General features: G+C 50.9%; 1 protein-coding gene across 19 annotated transcripts in view; it reads right to left on the bottom strand.

Annotated features, from left to right (window-relative positions):
* Nucleotides 1-70: 70 nt before the first annotated feature.
* rasgrp4 (RAS guanyl releasing protein 4) overlaps nucleotides 71-19,656 on the bottom strand; it is a 296,739-nt gene continuing 277,153 nt past the window's right edge. For 15 of the 19 annotated variants that reach the window (XM_069907490.1, XM_069907489.1, XM_069907491.1 and 12 more), the window contains 12 exons: nucleotides 18,680-18,853; nucleotides 16,589-16,705; nucleotides 14,940-15,215; nucleotides 13,956-14,036; nucleotides 12,614-12,718; nucleotides 11,819-11,928; nucleotides 10,644-10,788; nucleotides 9,855-9,891; nucleotides 8,785-8,916; nucleotides 3,966-4,213; nucleotides 3,232-3,360; nucleotides 1,101-1,411 (listed from right to left, as the gene is read on the bottom strand). In XM_069907490.1, the coding sequence (XP_069763591.1) occupies nucleotides 1,199-1,411; nucleotides 3,232-3,360; nucleotides 3,966-4,213; nucleotides 8,785-8,916; nucleotides 9,855-9,891; nucleotides 10,644-10,788; nucleotides 11,819-11,928; nucleotides 12,614-12,718; nucleotides 13,956-14,036; nucleotides 14,940-15,215; nucleotides 16,589-16,705; nucleotides 18,680-18,853 (1,767 nt within the window). In that variant the 3' untranslated portion in view covers nucleotides 1,101-1,198. Of the gene's footprint in view, nucleotides 1,412-3,231; nucleotides 3,361-3,965; nucleotides 4,214-8,784; nucleotides 8,917-9,854; nucleotides 9,892-10,643; nucleotides 10,789-11,818; nucleotides 11,929-12,613; nucleotides 12,719-13,955; nucleotides 14,037-14,939; nucleotides 15,216-16,588; nucleotides 16,706-18,679; nucleotides 18,854-19,656 lie in introns of all 19 variants that reach the window. The other 4 variants (XM_069907499.1, XM_069907503.1, XM_069907502.1 and 1 more) reach the window with 4 other exon arrangements.

Raw genomic sequence — 19,656 nt, 5'->3', positions numbered from 1 at the left:
GCCTATAAATTTTGAGCAGAATTCCGGCGTGTTGGGGAGGGGAACATAGCTTAAAAAAACCAGTTAAGAATGGCTGTAATATCAACCTTTATGAAAGTCACATCCAAATCGGCCCATTACATCTCGAGCCTCTGGAATGGGCTTACATTGTGACCTTACTCAACACACAGAACAAGGTGAATATCTGTCCGTAATTTATTTCGATGAACAGCTCCAGCAGGATCCAGCCCTGTATAGCTCACACACGCACAAATGAAGCGCTGATTACAAATGTCTCAACACCAGGATCCTCTCCTCACACACGGGTGCCGGGGGGTGGGGAGGTGTGGCGCTCATCGCGAGGTTAAGCCAGTCTAGCAGCGCTGCTGGAAGCATCCTGATGTTCTTTATCCAGTCATTAACTTCACAATGACGATTGGCTTAGATAGACCAAAAAAATCGTCGTCCATTGGTGCATGCAGTTCCTGACCGACAGAAGTGGTGGAAGCAGTTCGTTGTCGGACGAAGCAAGGCCACGCTGGTCTTTGTCAGTGGAGGTGGGGATAAATCAGTCCGGATCATTGCCTCACACACACGGATAAGTGACCAAGGAGACACGAACTGGCTACAGATTAATGGCATGCCAGGCACATCGAATGATCTGACATCAAAGAACAGTCACTGAGTGAATACTTGAGTTCATTGCAGCCAGATGATGGAAGACAAAAGATCTGGGCAAGGAGCTTGGAGGCCAGGATGTCCAGCAACGTGGAGTGGTGACCCGATCCCTCGTGAAGACAACCAGAGAGATTCGACTGTTCAAATCTGTTCAGAGTCAGATATCACACCACCTCATCCATGCCAAGCAATGTACCTTAAACCCCTAGGCCTGCATTTAGCCCATTTCCATCCATCTTGTCTTGAAGACAATCTACAAACGTTACAGTTGTCCTCCACCTCTTCCACTCCCTCTGGTATGTGGTGTGGCAGCGTTCAGTGGGTGAGAAACCCCTCGTTGCTCACCAGCCTTTCGACTGACTCAAGAAGTTGCGTGATCAAGCCGGGAATGTGCAATTTTCCCATTCGCTCCCAGAACGGGGAAGTCTCCTGATGCAACGAATCAAAATGAACGTAAGGTGTGTCACGATGTCAGGGGTGGGGGGAGACCGGATGGTCTGCATCCTCTGCTCGTGTGCCCACGCTGGCCCGCACCCCCAGCTCAGATCTTGGAGTCTCGCTGCACGTGGAGATCGTCCATTTGCTGCAGGATCAGGGTGACGGCAGGTGGGCGGAGGGGTGCAGGCGTCCCCCCCAGACTCTTGAGCTGCTCCTGCAGTGCACTGACTTGGTGCAGGAGCCTGGAGTTCTCCTCCTCCAGCCCCACTTTCAGCTTGTGGAGGTGTTCGTTCTCCTTGGCCAGCTGGTTTCTTTGCTGTAGCAGATGTGGTAATGAGGGAGGAGGGGAGAGAAGAACAGGAGATATCAGTGGACATATGAGGGAGGAGGGGAGAGAAGAACAGGAGATATCAGTGGGCGTATGAGGGAGGAGGGGAGAGAAGAACAGGAGATATCAGTGGACGAATGCGGGAGGAAGGGAGAGAAGAACAGGAGATAGCAGTGGACGTACAAGGGAGGAGGGGAGAGAAGGACAGGAGATATCAGTGGACGGCAGTGTGGCGATCACAGTACTTGATTCAGATTTATTGTCGGAGCACATACACGACATCACACACAACCCTGAGATTCTTTATCCCACGGGCGAGATAGAATTACCACTTACTGGTCATCCAAAAAAAAACTACCCAACGAACACATGTAAACAAATAAAGAAATGTAAACCATCTGTGCAAATCTGAGGAAAAAAAATAAAGTGCACAAGTCCAAGTCCTTAAACGAGTCCCTGATTAAGTTTGTTGTTGAGGAGTCTGATGGTGGAGGGGCAGTGACTTTCAACCTTTTTCTTTCCACTCACAGACCACTGTAAGTAATCCCTAGGCCACCAGTGCTCTGTGATAGTAAGGGATTGCTTAAGGTGGGATGTGGGTGGAAAGAAAAAGGTGGCAAACCACTTCCCTAAACCAATGTGTTTGCAACTCTCTCCCTGGATAAAGGTGCTGGCAGTCCCCCTTATCTCTGCCTCTCAAAACCTTGAAGACCCCAATTAAGTCACCTCTCATTCTCCTTCACCCCGAGGAAAAGCCCCACCTGTCAATCTTGCCTCAAGGGACATATTCTCCAATCCAGGCTACATCCTGGTAAATCTCCCTCTGAGGCCTTCAGGAGGTGCCAAAAATCAGGTAGACCCTTGAATGTGGGGGAGCAGGGAAAGCATAGGCGAGCGTAGGATACGAGAGGAAAGGAGGGCTAAGATAGATGCTCTGCTGAGTGAAGGGGCTGGGAGCATCTTTGCTCTGTCCACTGCAGCAGCAAGGACCTCCCTGTGGCTGACTGATCCAATTCCAACCCCAACATGTCCATCCATGGCCTTGTGCACTGCTGGCATAGACCACCCGTCAACCAGAGCAAGGACAAGGACACCTTGTATTCCATCTGGGCATTCTTCAAAAAAACAGCATCAATATCTGTGGGTTCCCACCCCTCCCTGTCCTCTCACTTTCCCCCTCCAGTTCCCCATCCCCTTCTCCTCAGTCCTTATCCCCTCCCCAACACCTTTCAGCTTCTATCCCACCCACCTCTGTCCACCCAGCCTGTGCCCCACCTTTGCCCAAAGAAGGACTTGGGCCTGGAGTGTTGACTCCCCGTTGCTTCCCACGTATCCCGCCTTCCTCTGGGACGCGCGACCACACATCAGGCCCAGCCGGTGCCTCCCACAGCCAGAGACCCCAATTTGATCCTGAACTCGGCTGCTGTCTGCGTGGAGTTTGCACATTCTCCCTGTGGCCACCTGGGTTTCCTTGCGCTTTCCAAAGCTGTGGTGGTGGGTGAATTGACAGCCCGACCGACCATCCTTGGCGAGGGTTAATGGAAAACAAAATCAGCAAAGTGGGAGGGAGAGGAGTGAGGGAAGGTTGCAGGAAACATGGGACTGCACAGCAAGTGGCTTGTTCCAGAGACCAGTTGAAATCCCAACTCAATGAATGCAGTTAAATCTTCAGAATTGCAGCACGGTAACAGGCCCGGCCCTCAAGCCCACACCGCCCAAATAACCCCATACATTTTGAATGGTGGGAGGAGACTGGAGCGCCAGGAGGAAACATGCACAGTCACAGGGAGAATGTACAAACTCCTTACAGACAGTGCCAGATTCAAACCCGGTCGGTGGTGCAGTAACGTGCTGCTCCCAGATCGACTCGAATAAACAGGAGTGAGAATCCCGACTCGGGAACCAAGACAGTGGAACCCTTCAGGTTCGCTGCCAGCCTGCAAGGGAGGAGGTTCCAATGGTCAGATACACTGGCATGGTTCGTGTCAACACAACCAGCGATCACCTGAAGCCCCCACCTTGTTGGAGCACTCGGGGATGAACAATAAAAGTCAGCCTCCATAAACTGCAAAGTAGACTGTTTCCTGCGAAACTAGGCTCGTTGGCCTCTGAGGTCTAAGGGCAGACTGAGAGATCACCTACTCAGTCCCACTACACATCAAACCAGAATAGCTGGCCCAGACACCCACCAACTCCAATGCCTCTCAAACCCCCATCCCCATCCATTCCCCTGAGCCCTCCCCTGTTCCCTCCTCTTGTCCCCCACTCCATCACCATTCCCCTCTCCCCATCCGCGTTCTCCCCCTCAATCAGACCATGCCTGCATTTGGGAGCTATCCCACAACATTCCCTCTCCCCTCCCATACCCATCCCTCTCCCCCTCTGCCACACCTGTCCCCTTCCCCACACCCGTCTCTCTCCACACCTGTCCCCTTCCCCCACACTCCTCTCTCCCCCTCCCCCACACTGTCCCCTCCCCCACTCCCGTCTCTCTCCCCTCCCCCACTCCCGTCTCTCTCCACCCCCCCAACTCCCCTCTCACCTGCTCAACCTCTCGCGGTCTCTGCTGCTGCATTTCCAACTCATTGTCATGCTGATGCGGAGGTGTGGAGTGTTTCACGCCAGACCCTTCCCGTGCAGGCTTCCTGCTGCCCCTGACAGTGTCCGCCAGGGGCCATTCGGTCTGCGTGAACCTGCTCACCACGCTGGGCTTCCTTTGGGGTGCCTCACTGTGCTCCTGGCCCTGATCACCGCCATCCGCGTGGGGATACATGAACACATCAGTGCCTGCTGGAGCAGCAATGACCAAGAGTCAGATCCATTACAGTGAGCAGCGCAAGGCCACTCTGCCCCTCCAGCCCCTGTGGGAGAGCAGGTCAGCCCAATCCCAACTCCCAACAATACTGTCACAACATCTTTCAATTGCAGCTCAAAGATTCCATCAGACAAAGCAGAAGAATTGGGCCATTCAGCCCCTCATGGCTGATTTACTATCCTCTCCTGCTTTCTCCCTATAACCCTAGATACCCTTCCTGATCAAGAACCTATCAACTTCAGTCTAAAATACATCCAATGATGTGGCCTCCACAGCCGTTCTTGACAACGAATTCCACAGATTCACCCCTGCTCCCCAGGTAAATAAATTTCTCATCTCTGTTGTAAAGGGACACTTGTTTCCTGAGGCTGTGTCCTTTGGTCCCAGACTATCCCAGCACAGGAAACATCCTCTCCCCATCCACTCTATCCAGGCCTTTCGGAAACTTCCTGAGACAGGAAATTCCTCTTCTCTTGAATAGGCCCGCAGAGAGGACTTTGGGGAGTGCAGGACCCTCAGCCGTGGTTCTCTGGCGTGATTGAGGGACAGCCATTCACATGTGAAGAGTGTGATCGGACGTAAACCCAGCCAGTGTTTACCATGGGAAGGACCTCACCTTGACCGTCCATCTGTATCTCCCCAGGGATGCTGCCTTCTGCTCTCTCCCTTCCTTCCGTAATCCCCATCTGAATCTGATTTGGCTATTTTGTCCCTGACTGGCAGTCTCGGGCTTTGTTCCAGATTTCACTTCTATTCCAGAATCTTTCTCTCATCAATTAGCTACATCCCCTTCCGCTGAGACAGTCGTGTGGGAGTGTTTGGGGGATGGGGGGGGTTGCCTCTCCCAAATGGTAAACTCATTCCCTTGCCGACATGTCTGTCCATGGTCTCGTGCACGGCCAGACTGAGACCACCTGAAAATTGGAGGAACACCACCTCATTATCTCTCTGGGCTCCCTCCAACCAGATGGCATTAACGTCGACTTCTCTGGTTTCCATTAGACCACCCCTCCCCTCCACCTCCCTGTCTCCTTTCCCCCAGCTTCGTCTCTCTTACCCTTCTCCCTGTTTCCTTCCACAGAGCCACGATCAATTCTCGCCTCTCCTTGGATCATATCCAATTGTTGGTCTGGACTCCTCCCCCCGGAGGAGGGGGAGGACACCTTTGCTCGTACCTTGAAGAAGGGCTCAGGCCCGGAATGTCAGTAATAAATCTTTACCACCTGTGGTCGCTGTGAGACTGGCCAAGTTCCTCTAGCATTTCTGTGTGTTTTTAGTTCAAAATGCTTCCTCTGGACAGGGCAAGGAAGGGGGCAGGCATCACCAAGAACTGTAATAAGGCTTTAATCCAGCAGAGGGCAAAAGAGACCATATTTGGCTGTGAAGGTACCTTCAACCCCTCCAGAATTAAACCATTAAATCCTGCTGGAGGAGCAGATACAGCACGAAGGATACGGAGCGTCTGGACAGAATTAAGTGAGTGGGCAAGGATCTGTTCAATGTTGGCAAATGTCCGGTTATCCACGTTAGAAGATCAGATTATTATTTAAATGGCGAGTGATTGCAGAGTGTGGCCATGTGGAAGGACTTGGGAGTGTTTGTGCATGAATTGCAGAAGGTTGGTTTGCAGGTGCAGCAGGTTATCAAGAAGGCAAATAGAACATTGGCCTTCATTGACGGAGGGATTGAATTTAGGGGAACACGAAAGTCTGCAGACACTGGAGGAACTCGGCCAATTTCACAGCGTCCATAGGAGGGAAAGATATAAAACTGACGTTTTGGGCCTTTTTTCAAGGTAAAAGGGTCTTCAAGGGTCATTAAAGATTCTCACCGTGGGGGAAAGGAAGGGAGCAGTAGTATGGCCAGGGTAGGCGAAACCACTCCTCAGGGTGAAAAGTCATGTCTCATTAACCATGCAGGGGGGAAAACAGCTTCAGGGTGAAGACCATGGCTGGAGTGGGCATGGACAGATCCCACAGCATTAAGCGCAGGTCTCGTGTTCACTGTGTGTTGGGGGGGGGGGGGGGGGGGGTTCGAGAAGGGAATAGAACATCCAAAGGGCCTGTTCTCTGCCGGAATGTTCTACCTTATTTCAGCAATGTTGTGCTGACCTATGTAAACCTACACAATGCAGACGGTTGGCGTAGAGGTGAAGGCAACGTTGTTATAACGCCAGTGATTGGGGTTCGAATCCCACACTGACTGTACATTCGCCCCGTGGGCTTTCCCCGGGGTCTCCAGTTACCTCCCACTGTTCAAAACGTACCGGGGTGTAATTGGACGGCTCGGGTTCGTGGGCTGAAAGGGCCTGTTACTATACTGTATGTCTAAATTTCAAATCTATCCCTTCCTCACATCCATAACCATTTATTTTTCTTACAATTAACATTGCTACAAGAGATTAAGAAAGTCAGCGTGAGGCAGGAGAAGGTTAATAGATACAGGAACATGTTATCCAGGCCAGTCAGTTCAGATAAGATCCAGTCTGAGACAAGACAGTTGCCTACCGCAGTATTCTAACGGTCTTCGGAGGTGACAAACAAGATCAGTGGAGGGGAAAAAAAACAACTTTGCAGAATCTTGCCATATAAGCAAGAGGCCATTGTGCTCTTCAAGAACGTTCTGCCTCTTGTGAAGTCAGGCACATCATCGAGGTGCAACGAAAGCGAGCTGTGTGCAAGGCCCGACCAGCATCCACTGCCACAACTGCACCCACCTACTTGTGGGCGAGCCTTCAGGGCCCGGATTGGCCTCACCAGTCACCTCCGGACCCACAGCCACCAATCTCCCACTTGAATTTGAAGCCATGGTCATCTACGACTACAAAGGATGAACTCTCTCAGTCATGCTCTCCCCTGCTAGACTCAAATGGACGATTTTCTACCCCCGAGTTCCTCCAGCATTTCTAAGTTTTTACTATAATCACAGTGTCTGCAGACCATCGTGTTTCCCCTTACTGCTAGTAGTCCCCGATAACTAATACATCCGATTCTCCAGCCCAGGCCCGCAGCATTTCCCAGACGACATTAAAAGGAAGATGTTGGAGGAGAGCTTGGACCCTGGTGGTTTGTGGAGAAAGTTCCTGCAGAGATGGAGGTGTTTCTCTGTAAAAACACACAGAAACGCTGGAGGAACTCGGCCAGTCTCGCAGCATCCACAGGAGGTAAAGATACGTTACCAATGTTTTGGGCCTGACCCCTTTCTCAAGGTATAAGCAAACAGGAAGGCCCAGATGTAACACGGAACGAGGGGCCAGGCTGTCATCTCACCCTGAACCTTTGACTGTCTACCGCCTCGATTTGTGAATGGCCAGCTCAGCCCCACAAGATCCTCAGACCCCTACCCCTCCGCACCGGGCAACCATCCTGTCCTCATCAGACCGCGGGGAACCCCTTCAACCATCCTGTCCTCATCAGACCGCGGGGAACCCCTTCAACCATCCTGTCCTCATCAGACCGCGGGGAACCCCTTCAACCCACCAAGACAGCTCTGACTCCACAGGAGGTGAAGAGGACTCAATTAGCCCACCCCAGGGACGTGGGAGGAAACTGAAGTGTCCACAGAAACCCAGGGATAATGTGCAAACTCCACACAGGCAGCGCCGGAGGGCGGGGTCGAACAGGGATATCTGGAGGCACTAGACAGCAGCACTACCTCCTTTCTCGTCGCTAATGTCACTCGTGACCCAGGGACCATGGAACAGCAGCGACTACTACAGTCATCCAGGATCAGCGAAGCAGTCACTGATGTCCACAGGATGCTTCAAGAGGGTAATGTTGTCATGTACTGGGTGGTGAGGGGTTGATGGTTGCTGAGATCCCATTGGCTGGGAGCATTCTGCAGTCCCACCAATACCAAAGGGACCCCAAGTAGCTCAGCCAATCACCTCTGTGACAGATGTCTATGCTCAACACGAGACAGCAGACACAGCGAGCACACGTCCCCTCCACAACAATGACACCCTTCACCCTGTTACCACCTGGGAAACTTACAACCAAAACCCTACAGTTGACCAGATGCAAGGGTGCACACAGCCGCACGGGAACACACCGGCACGTGGACACACCGGCACGTGGACACACCGGCACGTGGACACACCGCACGTGGACACACCGCACGTGGACACACCGCACGTGGACACACCGCACGTGGACACACCGCACGTGGACACACCGCACGTGGACACACCGCACGTGGACACACCGCACGTGGACACACCGACACGTGGACACACCGACACGTGGACACACCGACACGTGGACACACCGACACGTGGACACACCGACACGTGGACACACCGACACGTGGACACACCGACACGTGGACACACCGACACGTGGACACACCGACACGTGGACACACCGACACGTGGACACACCGACACGTGGACACACCGACACGTGGACACACCGACACACCGTCACGTGGACATTGACACACAGACACATGGGTGCAGACAAACACACACGTTGACACACAAATACATATGCATGTCTACATGAACTCCCCCTGAATGGCGACATGGGGTTGGTGTGTGTGGACGTACCTGTGCCATGGGACCTGTTGGGAGTGGCTGTCACCGAGGATGGGGTGATGTGACCCTGTTCCACTTTACTCCTCTTTCTGCATTCTAGCATCACGGTGTCTCGACACTGTTTGTGGCAGTTAATGCCACAGTCTGCAGAGAGAGTACAGGTCAGCGACCCTCACGCACACTCACATACACGCATACGGTGTGGCTGGGACATTTTGGTTGGCGTGGGTAGGATGGGCAGAAAGGTCTGTTTCCACGCTGTCGGGCTCTGTCTATGAGGCATGGATCAGGAGCAAGGATGGAATAAAGTCACTGGGCTCCAACACACTAAACAAAAACATTCTGCAGAAACTCAGCCAGGAAGGAAAAGGCAGCTGACATTTCAGGCCTTGGCCCTTCATCAGGTGGGCTCAGACCTGACAGGAATTTGGCTTGGATAACATTCAGGACAAAGCCTGGTCAACACCCTGTTCATCCCCACTACCAGTACGGGGGTCCTGTCTGTCTATCCCTGCTACGTCCCGCTACACCTCATTACCAGTACAGAGGGTCCCGTCTGTCCATCTCCGCCGCACCCCACTACCAGTACGGTGGGTCTTGTCTGTGGTTATTCACGGCTTGTCTGACAGTTCCTTCCAAATCCACCAATGAAGAAGACACAAAGGAACACCGCTCACACTCCACCCTTTCTCAGCTCATCGCCTTTAGTAGGATTTTTTTCCATTTTGACACAGTAAAAGGTCCTTCTGGCCCACGCGTCCATGTCACCAAATTACAACCCCCGGTATGTTTTGAAGGGTGGGAGAAAATGGAGCCCCTGGGGAAAATTCACACAGACACAGGGAGAACGTGCAAACTCCTTACAGACAGTGGGGATTCAAACCATGGTCCCGATCGCTGGCGCTGTAACAGTGCCATGCTAACCGTTCCGGCTTAAGTTAACAAAAAAAAGGCTGGAACCTCAGGATTTAACGTTGTGCTAAACTCTCCAGGGAAGTGTCAAATGGCTTAAAGCACACAACAAACTCCCGACAGACACTTTTAACCAGGCTGATGAAGGACAAGGGAGAGGATTGTCTTACCCTGACATCGATATCCCTGCTTAATAACGCCCCACAGCTGCAAAAAAAATACAAGAATTACATTTGTACCAAAATCAACCACAAATATCATTTAAGGCAGAGATTGATAGGTATCTGAATCTCCAGCACATCCAAGTTTATGGGAAGAAGGCAGGGGAGTGGGGCTAAGTGGGAGAATGGATTAGCTCATGATGAAATGTGGAGAGGATACAATGAGTCGAATAGTAACATCTGCTCCTATCTTTATGGTCTGAACACCACAGGAGGCCTTGTACATCATTAAACACAGAGAACAAAGATAAATAGTTGGTATCCAATTCACCATCAAAACTGCTTGGAAAGAATCTCAGGGTTATATGGGTTGAAAACTTGCTACAAAATGGGGAAATGTGTCACCATAAACTCTGCCAACAAGTCATGAGCTGTATCTCATGTGTGGCCTCTAAATACCACCCAATTATACCTACAAACTACGGTGCATTTCGGAGGTGGGAGGAAACTGGTGCCCCCGGGGAAAACCCACACAGACAAGGGGAGAATGCACGAACTCCTTACAGACAGTGCAGGATTCTAACCCCAATTCTGGGCTGCGTCTGTAAACTCTGACTTGACGAAGGGCCCAGGCCCGAAACGTTGGTTACCCTTTTCTTCCCGTGGACGCTGTGTGACCCGCTGAGTTTCTCCAGTATGTTTGTCCATCGCAACCTTTAACCTCTGCTCTCACCTCTGACTCTGCGGGGTCCCATCAGGTCCCTGCCCCAACGCCCTTCGCCCTCTCCTCAGACTTACGAATCCCGTGCAGTTGTCACAGAAGGTAGGTTTCTTGTACGTGTTCTCCTGGAAGTTATGCAGGAATCCCAGTGGCAACTTGGAGCAGATGGAGCTCCCTCTCAAGAAGTAGGTGGTGATCTCTTCTCGACTGATCAGCTCCTTGCTGCAATAAAACACCCGCCCAATGATCCATCATCATCCAGCAGAGAGGATGGTCTTACCCTCCATCGCAGCTATTTGTGGCATCCCCCCGTTCCCTGCTGATTCAGGGAGCAGTGAGAGAGTTGTACAACACGGATAGAGACCCTTCGACTATCACGCACCATCATCCTCACCCCGCGTTGACCTCCCTGCTGACTCCCGGGCTCTACCACTCCCCCATGCACAGGAAGAGGGGGCAGTTCACGGGGGGAGGGTGCAATTATCCCACCGGCCACCCTTCCTTGGGACAAGGGAGCACCTGAAAGGAACCCTCAGGGTCAGAGGGAGAACATGCAAACTCCACCCAGCCAGCCACCAGGGTGGGATCGAACCTGGGACCCTGGAATTGGGGGTCAGTATGCTCACCTGCTGTTGGTACGATAAATGAAATACGCGACCTTCCCTGGACCCACAACACCTCGTTAGGAAGGAGCAGGAGCGCCTACCCTTCCTCGGGTGGTTGAGGGGGCAAGGCGACTGGCCCCCCTACCGACAACAACTACAGGAGCACCACTGGGAGGGTCCTGTCCAGCTGCATCCCTGTGCGGGATGGGCACTGCAGAGCATCGGACCGGGTCAATACAGAGGATCATCAAAAAGACCACTGGGGTCTCCCTTTCCTCTACTGACAACATTCACTGGGAGCATTGGTTAAATAGGGGTCAGAAAATTATCGAGGACCCTTTCCATCCAGCACACAGGACCTTATACCCACTCCCATCAGGAAGGAAGTACAGGAGCATCAACATCAGGACGGCCAGGCTGGGGAATAGTTTCTTCCCACAGGCTGTGGGATAGATGAGCGCCCCAGTGATCCTCTGTATTGACTTCTGGTCCGACGCTTCATGTTTACGGAAAGCTCCTTCGAGAAGCATTCACCCCCGACACCCGAAGACCAAGAAGCCAGTTAACCCAATGATCCCTATGCCCCATGGAACAGGTTGAGTGAAAACCCTGACAGCGTACACAGGAAACGAGGCACCAACACTCACCGGTCCTTGTTGAAGCTGAAGACCGAAAATGGGAAGCTAGCAGCGATCTTCTCAAACTCTTCCTGGGAAATGTAACCATCCTGGTCGAGGTCATAGTTCTTAAACACAGACTACAGGGCGAGAGAGCCAAGAGTCAGGACCATATCGCCCCACCAGAGGGTGAACTATCCAGTGGGCGGATAAATGACTTAGGAAATGGCTGGGAATGAGTTGCAGGTGTAAGTGGCCACCTTGATTTCATCCACCTTTCACTGCCCAATGTACAACAAAATGATTTGGGCCATTTCCATGTCTCGATGAAGCCCTGAGATGAGGGAGCCCCCAACGGTCTCACCATGTTCTGATGCAAGAGCAACCACCAAGTCAGGGAAGGTGGACAAGGAGACTCCATGTGCGGGAAATGGGCCAACACGGCAAGGCAGGGGAACGTGGCAGCACCTGAGCCCCATTGCCGAGGAGCTGGGGGAGATGAGGCCTGTGGATCCCGAACATGGGGGCATCAGAGCAGTCGGGGACACTGAGAAAACAGGGCCACCTGGATGTCCAAAGTCCTTCCCCCATACTCATCACCCCTGTGAGTAAAGGCAGCGTTTGGGCTCTCTCCAAGAGTAACTCATGAGCACACTGACCTTCCACGGGAAGGTCTGATGTTGATGGAAGGAGGCAAGTAGAGCAGTGGCCGAGTTTGCACAGGTCCGCAACACACGACCGCCATCTCCCCCAAACCCCATCTAAGGCATTCCACCCCCCCAGACAGCTTCAGCACAGGTGGAAGCCGCTGTGTCAGGCACTTACATCCACCATTTGCCGCACGTGCTTGCTGATGGTCAGGGCATCCAATTTGGGGGCCACGCCTGAGGCCCAGTCAACAACCACGGGGGGCTTGCAGGCAGGGAATGTCTGAAAGTAGAGAGAACAGCCCATCATCAGGGGGTGGGGGCAGAGAGCAGGCACATTCACTCTCACACAGACACACCTCAACATCCACTCATCCCAACACACCCCAATACACACACACACATTCACCCCGACACACACACATCAACAGGGCTTTTCTCTTTGGAACAACAAAGGATGAGAAGATGAGAAGAGACTTAACAGACATCTACAAGATGATAACAGCCAGTGTCTTTCCTCAGGGCATGAGTAGCAAACACCAGAGACCATCTGTTTAAGGTGAGTGGAGGAAAGTTTAGGGGAGACATCTGGGATACATTTGTTTTTTTACTCAGAGAGTAGTGGGTGCCTGGAATGCATTGCCAGGGGTGGTAGAGGCTGGAACAACAGGGACATTTAAAACTCTCAGACAGGTACATGGATTCAAGAAAATAGAAGGTTATGGGTATGAGGGCTCAGTTTTGTTGAGTAGGTTTATTATAGATCAGATCCACATCGTGGGCCTGGACTGTGCTGTAATGTTCTATGTTGTGCTTTCCAACAGTTTCAGGAACGTTGCTAGTCGACATCGGCCTGTGGTAACCGGCGACAGTTTCAGGAACGTTGCTTGTTGATGTCAGCCTGTGGTAACTGGCGACGGTTTCAGGAACGTTGATTGTTGATGTCGGCCAGTGGTAACTGGCGGCGGTTTCAGGAACTTTGATTTCTATTGCTTACTAGTTCACAGAGAGGCACCCTCTCCACAGCTTCCACATTCTTCCTGTAATGAGGTAACCAGGACTGAACACAATACCTTAAGTGAGATTTGTAGAGTTGCAACAATCTTTTTCCTCCCTTACATCCGTAACCCTCCATAATCCTTACATCCATCTGCCTAAGTCTTAAATGTCCCTATTATACCAGCCTCCACCATCACCCCTGGAACTGCATTCCAGGCCCTCTAAGAGGATAGAATCAACCCATTTTCCCCTCTGCTTCAGAGGTCACTGTTTAAAAACATAGGGTCACCAGTGCAAGACAATGTTGTTTGTCCCATCAGACCCTGAGTGTGGAATTTCTCTTCTTCAAAGGGCAGTGGAGGCAAAGTCTCAATATTTCAAAGAAATTAAAAAGAGGGCATAAGGTAGACGGGATTCTGGAGTTGAGGTTACAATCAAATCAGCCATATTTTTCATTGTGATAGTACAGGCCTAAGTGGCAGAGTGGCCTCAACTTGCTCTGAATCATCATGTTGGCTTACCACTGCCCGATGAGTTCTGGGCTCCTTTGTGTAAGACAGTTCATAGATTTCATCTTCTGTGTAGTACAGGTCAAGCGAGAGCTGGAACGTAATCACAAACTGTTATGGAAAGAAAAGCCAATGGAGTTGGAGATCCCTCCAGCGCCAAATCCCTCCCTGTCCCTGTAATCCCCTCCGATCCTCTACACCCCTCCCTGTCCCTGTAATCCCCTCCAGTCCCCTGCACCCCTCTCTATCTCTGTAACCCCCCTCTGGTCCCCTACACCCCTTCTTGTTTCTAACCATCTCCAGTCCCCTACACCCCTCCCTGTAATCCCCTCCGGTCCCCTATACATTTCTCTGTAACCCCTTCCAGTCCCCTACATTCTTCCCTGTCTCTGTAACTCCTTCCAGTCCCCAATACCACTCCTTGTCTCTAACCATCTCCAGTCCCCTACACCCCATCCTGTCCCTGTAATCTCCTCCGGTCCCCTATACATTTCCCTGTAACCCCCTCCAGTCCCCTACACCCCTATTGATCTCTGGAAGTCCATCTGGTCCCCTACACCCCTCCCTGTCTCTGAACTCCCTCTGGTCCCCTACACCCCTCCCTGTCTCTGTAACCCCTTCTAGTCCCCTACACCCTTCCCTGTCTCTCTAACTCCCTCCAGTCACCTACACCCCTATTGATCTCTGGAAGTCCATCTGGTCCCCTACACCCCTCCCTGTCTCTGTAACTCCCTCCAGTCCCCCTACACCCCTATTGATCTCTGGAAGTCCATCCAGTTCCCTACATCACTTTAGTACCTTCTCCAGCCACAAACTCCAAGATTTTAGCTCTCCCCAGTTTGGTGGCAGAAGCTGAGAAGACTGGACAGGAAATACCTCGGATACAGTGAGACCGGCTTTTCATTTTACCCAAGTACACGCTGGGTGGACTGGCCCTTGTCTGGTGACCTCCCCACTCCCCACCATCAGATTAGAAGGCTTGTGTGGGGCACTCACTGTCAGGAGGTGAACCAGGTCCTTGTTGGCCTCAAATGGGGGAGTGCAGCTCTGGATCTGAGTGAGCTCGGAGATGCGGCTGTACAGCTGCTGTAACTTGCTCAGGTTTATCTTCTTGTCTTCGATGTAATCGGGCAGCGCCTCGTTCAGGGAGACCAGATCCTTCAAATGGACGCCAAGAATGGGGATCTTAAAACCAGTACACTCACTGAAGACCCGGCGGTAGTTGTTGTAGTTACTACAGGAGGACAGGAGTTCAGTCATTTCGTTCAGTGCCTGGAGAAGAGAGGAAGGTGGAAGGTTACTGGAGAAGGGCCAGCTGTGCTGGGCAGGGATCAGGCCCCTTTTGGCCGTGTTGAGGGCAGAGGCAGACAGCTGTTGGTGACTGACATCAATGCTGATAGTGAGCAGAAGCCAGTCCTGAGGGCTCATTCTACCCCACCACGGACCACCCTCACCCCTGTGTCTGCTCCTGCTCCGCTCTGGCAGAAGACCACTGGCCCCCAGATGTCAAACCGAAAAGGAACCAACATGAGGCATCCAGCCAACTGCATTGCTGTGACTCCAATCACGTCCCCATACCTTCTCCATGGCCTCCCACACTCCTGCACCTTGACGTATTTCCCAGGTCCCTGGTGACCTTTGAAGTATAATTAGAAAATGCAACTGCTTTCTAATCTATAGTTTTATATTTAGACATATAGCCGGTAACAGGCCCTTCTGGCCCACAAGCTTGTGCTACCCAATTAACCTACAAGCCCTATATGCTTTTAGAGGGTGGGAGAAATCCGGAGGCCCCAGGGAAAACTCACATAGACACGGGGAGAACATACAAATGCCTTACAGATGGATGGGATTCAAACCCTGGTCCCGTTGGCTGGCGTTGTAAAGGCATGGAACTAACCACTACACTAACTGTGGCATCCATCCAAAGATAACCTCATTCCCAGGAAGGTTTCAATAAGCTCTCCTTGCAGTCCAATCCCTGATGATCTGACACAGCTATTGGACACGGTGGGAGGCAGGATGGGGTCCACCTCTCAATGGCAATCCCTCCCCCTTCCATCTGCTTCTGTTTACATCCTTTTCACTCGAACCATGGTCAGTGTTAGGCTGCCACAGTGCCAGTGACCCAGGTTTGTATCTGGTACCATCCACAAGTTTGTATGTTCTCCCCGTGTCTTTGCGGATTTCCTCCAAGGGCTTCTGTTTCCTCACACCCTTCAAAAAAACAGATGGCGTTAGTAGGTCGATGGGTCACATGACTGTATTTGGGAGGAGTGGGCTCATGGGTTGGAAGGGCTGTATCTCTAAATATAAATGAGAAACACTAACTCTGTTTCTCTCTCCATAGACGCTGCCCAATGCACTGGGTGTTTGTTGTATTTTCAATACTTATCACAGACGCAGCCTGAGTGTGTTGGTACGGAGATACAGGCCATGATACTACAGTGGAACCATGCAATGCTACCACTACTTCCAAAATATTATTTTCTTTTTCTTACACCAACTGCAACTGCTGGTACAGGTATTAATTTACCTCTCTTTTTATATTTATCAATTTTTCTTCTACCAGACACCATCACCTGGCTCAACACTGAACAATCTCAATCTAAATAGCGGGGAGATGGGTGAAGAAACAGACAGACCTTGGAGACATCCTGAGAGAGATAGGAGCTGGTTTCCTTGAGTCGAGATATGGCGCTGTGACAAAGTCCTCCGATGACTGCCATTAGTGTGTTGAAGTTTTGGAGAAGCCGCAGTTTCTGTGAAGGAACACAATCTTAGAACCATAGAACACAACACCACAGAAATAGGTCCTTCACCCCTTTATTCTGCCTAGTCCCATTGGCTGCACCCAGACCATATTCCTCCACACAACTCCCATCCATTGGCCTGTCAAAACTTTTCTTGAATAATAAAATTGAGCCCACATTCACCACTTCAGCTGGCAGCTCGTTCCACACTCCCTCCCACCGCTCTCTGTGTGAAGAAGTTCCCCCTCATGTTCCCTTTAAAAATCTCCCCTTTCACCCTTAACACCTACCCTTTAGTTTTTGTCTCACCCAACCTCGGCAGACTTGTTTAACGGCCCCCCCTTCCTGACATTTTACAAGAGCACCACTGGGAGGGTCCTGTCCGCCTGCATCTCTGTGTGGGACAGGAGCTGCAAAGCATCGGACCGGGTCAGTACAGAGGATCATCAAAACAGCCGAGAAGATCCCTGGGGTCTCCCTTTCCTCTATTGACAACATTCACCGGGAGCCTTGGCTAGATGAGGCTCAGAGGATTATCGAGGACCCTTTCCACCCAGCACACGGGATCTTTGACCCACTCCCATCAGGAAGGTGGTACAGGAGCATCAACATCAGGTCGGCCAGGCTGGGGAATAGCTTCTTCCCACAGGCTGTGGGATTGATGAACTTTTTCCTGTAACCAGGTAAATCAGCCCAAAATATTTACGTATATTTTATATCTTATGTGATTATTATGTGTTTGTGTATGTGGTCTGGAAAAGCACTAGTTTGCCTGGTTGTATGTGTACAGTTAGTTGGTGATGAACTTTATAATTTTGTACACATTTATGAAATCTCCAAGTTCCTGGGAATAAAGTCCTCACCTGTTCAACCTTTCCCTGTAACTCAGCTCCTCAAGTCCTGGCAACATCCTTGTAAATTTTCTCTGCACTTTCAATCTTATTGATATCTTTCCTGTCATTAGGTGTTAACCTTGCCCCATAAGACAAGTTCTCCAACCAACATCCTAGTAAATCTTCTCTGCATTCTCTCTGATGCTTCCATATCCTCCCTGTAATGAGGGGACCAGAACTGAACACAATACTCCAAGTGTGATCTAACCAGAGTTTTGTCGAGCTGCGACATCACCTCACGGCTCTAGAGCTCGATTTACACATTCAACACAGTAAGAGGACATTTCGGCCCACAAGTTCATGCCAATTAACCAACAACCCCCCCTCCCCCCCATACGTTTTGAACATTGGGAGGAAACCAGAGCCCCGGGGAAAACCCACGCAGATACGGGGAGAACGTACAAACTCCTTACAGACAGCACGGGATTCAAACCCCAGTCCCGATCGCTGGCGCTGTAAAAGTGTTGCTCTAACCGCCTCATCAACCGGCCACTGTCCCCCAACTAACGACGGCCAGCATACCACATCTTCTTAACTCCCCTATCAACCTGCACGGCAACCTTGATGGATCTATGGATTTGGACCCCAAGGTCCCTCTGTTCTTCCCCACTGTTAACTTGAATGACATAGAACTATTGACCTGGAGAGATGAGAATTCAAATCCCACTACGACAGCTGGGAGAATTCAAATAATTAATTTTTTTTTTTAAAGTGTTGGTGTCTGTGTGGAAAAAGCCTTTGTTTAGTTCATGGGGCAATTAAGATGTCAGAGAACTGATAAATAATATTTTCCGTGCAATTCACTGAGAATCTCTGAAGGGGAAGAGAATCCTCTGGGAATCTGTTCAGTCATGGAGAGGTAGCAGAAGGTAGGTCTATGTTCTAAAGGATTTCTGGAGAAAGATGCAGTCATGAAGCTTTAATTTCATCAAATGCTTTGCTTCCCTTCAGAGAGGAGAAGTAATTATTTTTGATGAGATCATGGAGGACACAAGTCAGCACCGTTCCCCCAGTGCGGAAGGGAGCCTGGCAACCAACAAGTCTGGGCGATCGACATCCTTCAGGACAACTCCTCACCAACATGTGGTACCTGAGCAACGTGTATGAACTTGGTAAAGACTTCTGCTCGCTGGGCAGGGGTGGGCCTGTTGAGAATCATCAGTTGTACCCATTGGGAGATCCCATTGACCAGGGACACGGCTCGCTCCAGGGCTGGATTCTCTCTCACACACCCACTGACCGTGTAGCTCCGGTAGTCAAGGTACTGGAAGGAAGGAGAGGGGATTATAAAGTACCCGTCGCCACTTCCCCACACTCTTCAACATCAACACAGGGGGCCTGTGCAACTTAACTCCAATGATAATATAGGAAATACAGGTTCTGTTGGGCGCAGAAAGCTCTCACAAGCAAATAATTCGCTTTTTTCAAGGAGGGAAGGAGGAAGGCTTTCAGTTCATTGTGGACAGCGAAGAAGGTTTTCAAAACTTAGAGGGGTCTGGACCAGCTAGAAAATGGGCTGAGAAATGGCAGATAGAATTCAATGCAGACAAAGGTCAGATGTTTCATTTTGGAAGGACAAACCAAGAAAGGACATACACGGTGAACAGTTGGGCACTGAGGAGTGGGGTAGAACAGAGACATAATTCCCTGAAAGTGGTGTCACAGGTGGATAGGATTGTAAAGAGAGCTTTTGGCATCTTGGCCTTCATAAATCAGAGTATTGAGTAAAGGAGTTGGGATGATGTGGTAAAGTTGTAGAAGACATTGGTGAGGCCAAATTTGGAGGATTATGTGCTGTTTTGTTCACCAAACAACAGGAAAGATCTCAATAAGATAGAAGGAGTGAGAGAAGATTTACTAGGACACTGCCGGGGCTTGAGGAACTGAGTTACAGGGAAAGGTTTGGACTTTATTCCCTGGAGCGTGGAAGAATGAGGGGAGATTTGATGGGGTATACACAATTATGAGGGGTATACATGAGTGGGCTTTTCCCATGGAGGTTGGGTGAGATAAGAACAGTTCGACACGGAGTAGACAGGCCTGTTTCTGAACTGAGGGTTTCTATAG

The sequence above is a fragment of the Narcine bancroftii genome, chromosome 13 (genome assembly GCF_036971445.1).
Source record: "Narcine bancroftii isolate sNarBan1 chromosome 13, sNarBan1.hap1, whole genome shotgun sequence".
Classification (NCBI taxonomy): Eukaryota; Metazoa; Chordata; class Chondrichthyes; order Torpediniformes; family Narcinidae; genus Narcine; species Narcine bancroftii.
This window is presented reverse-complemented; position numbering and strand designations above follow the sequence as displayed.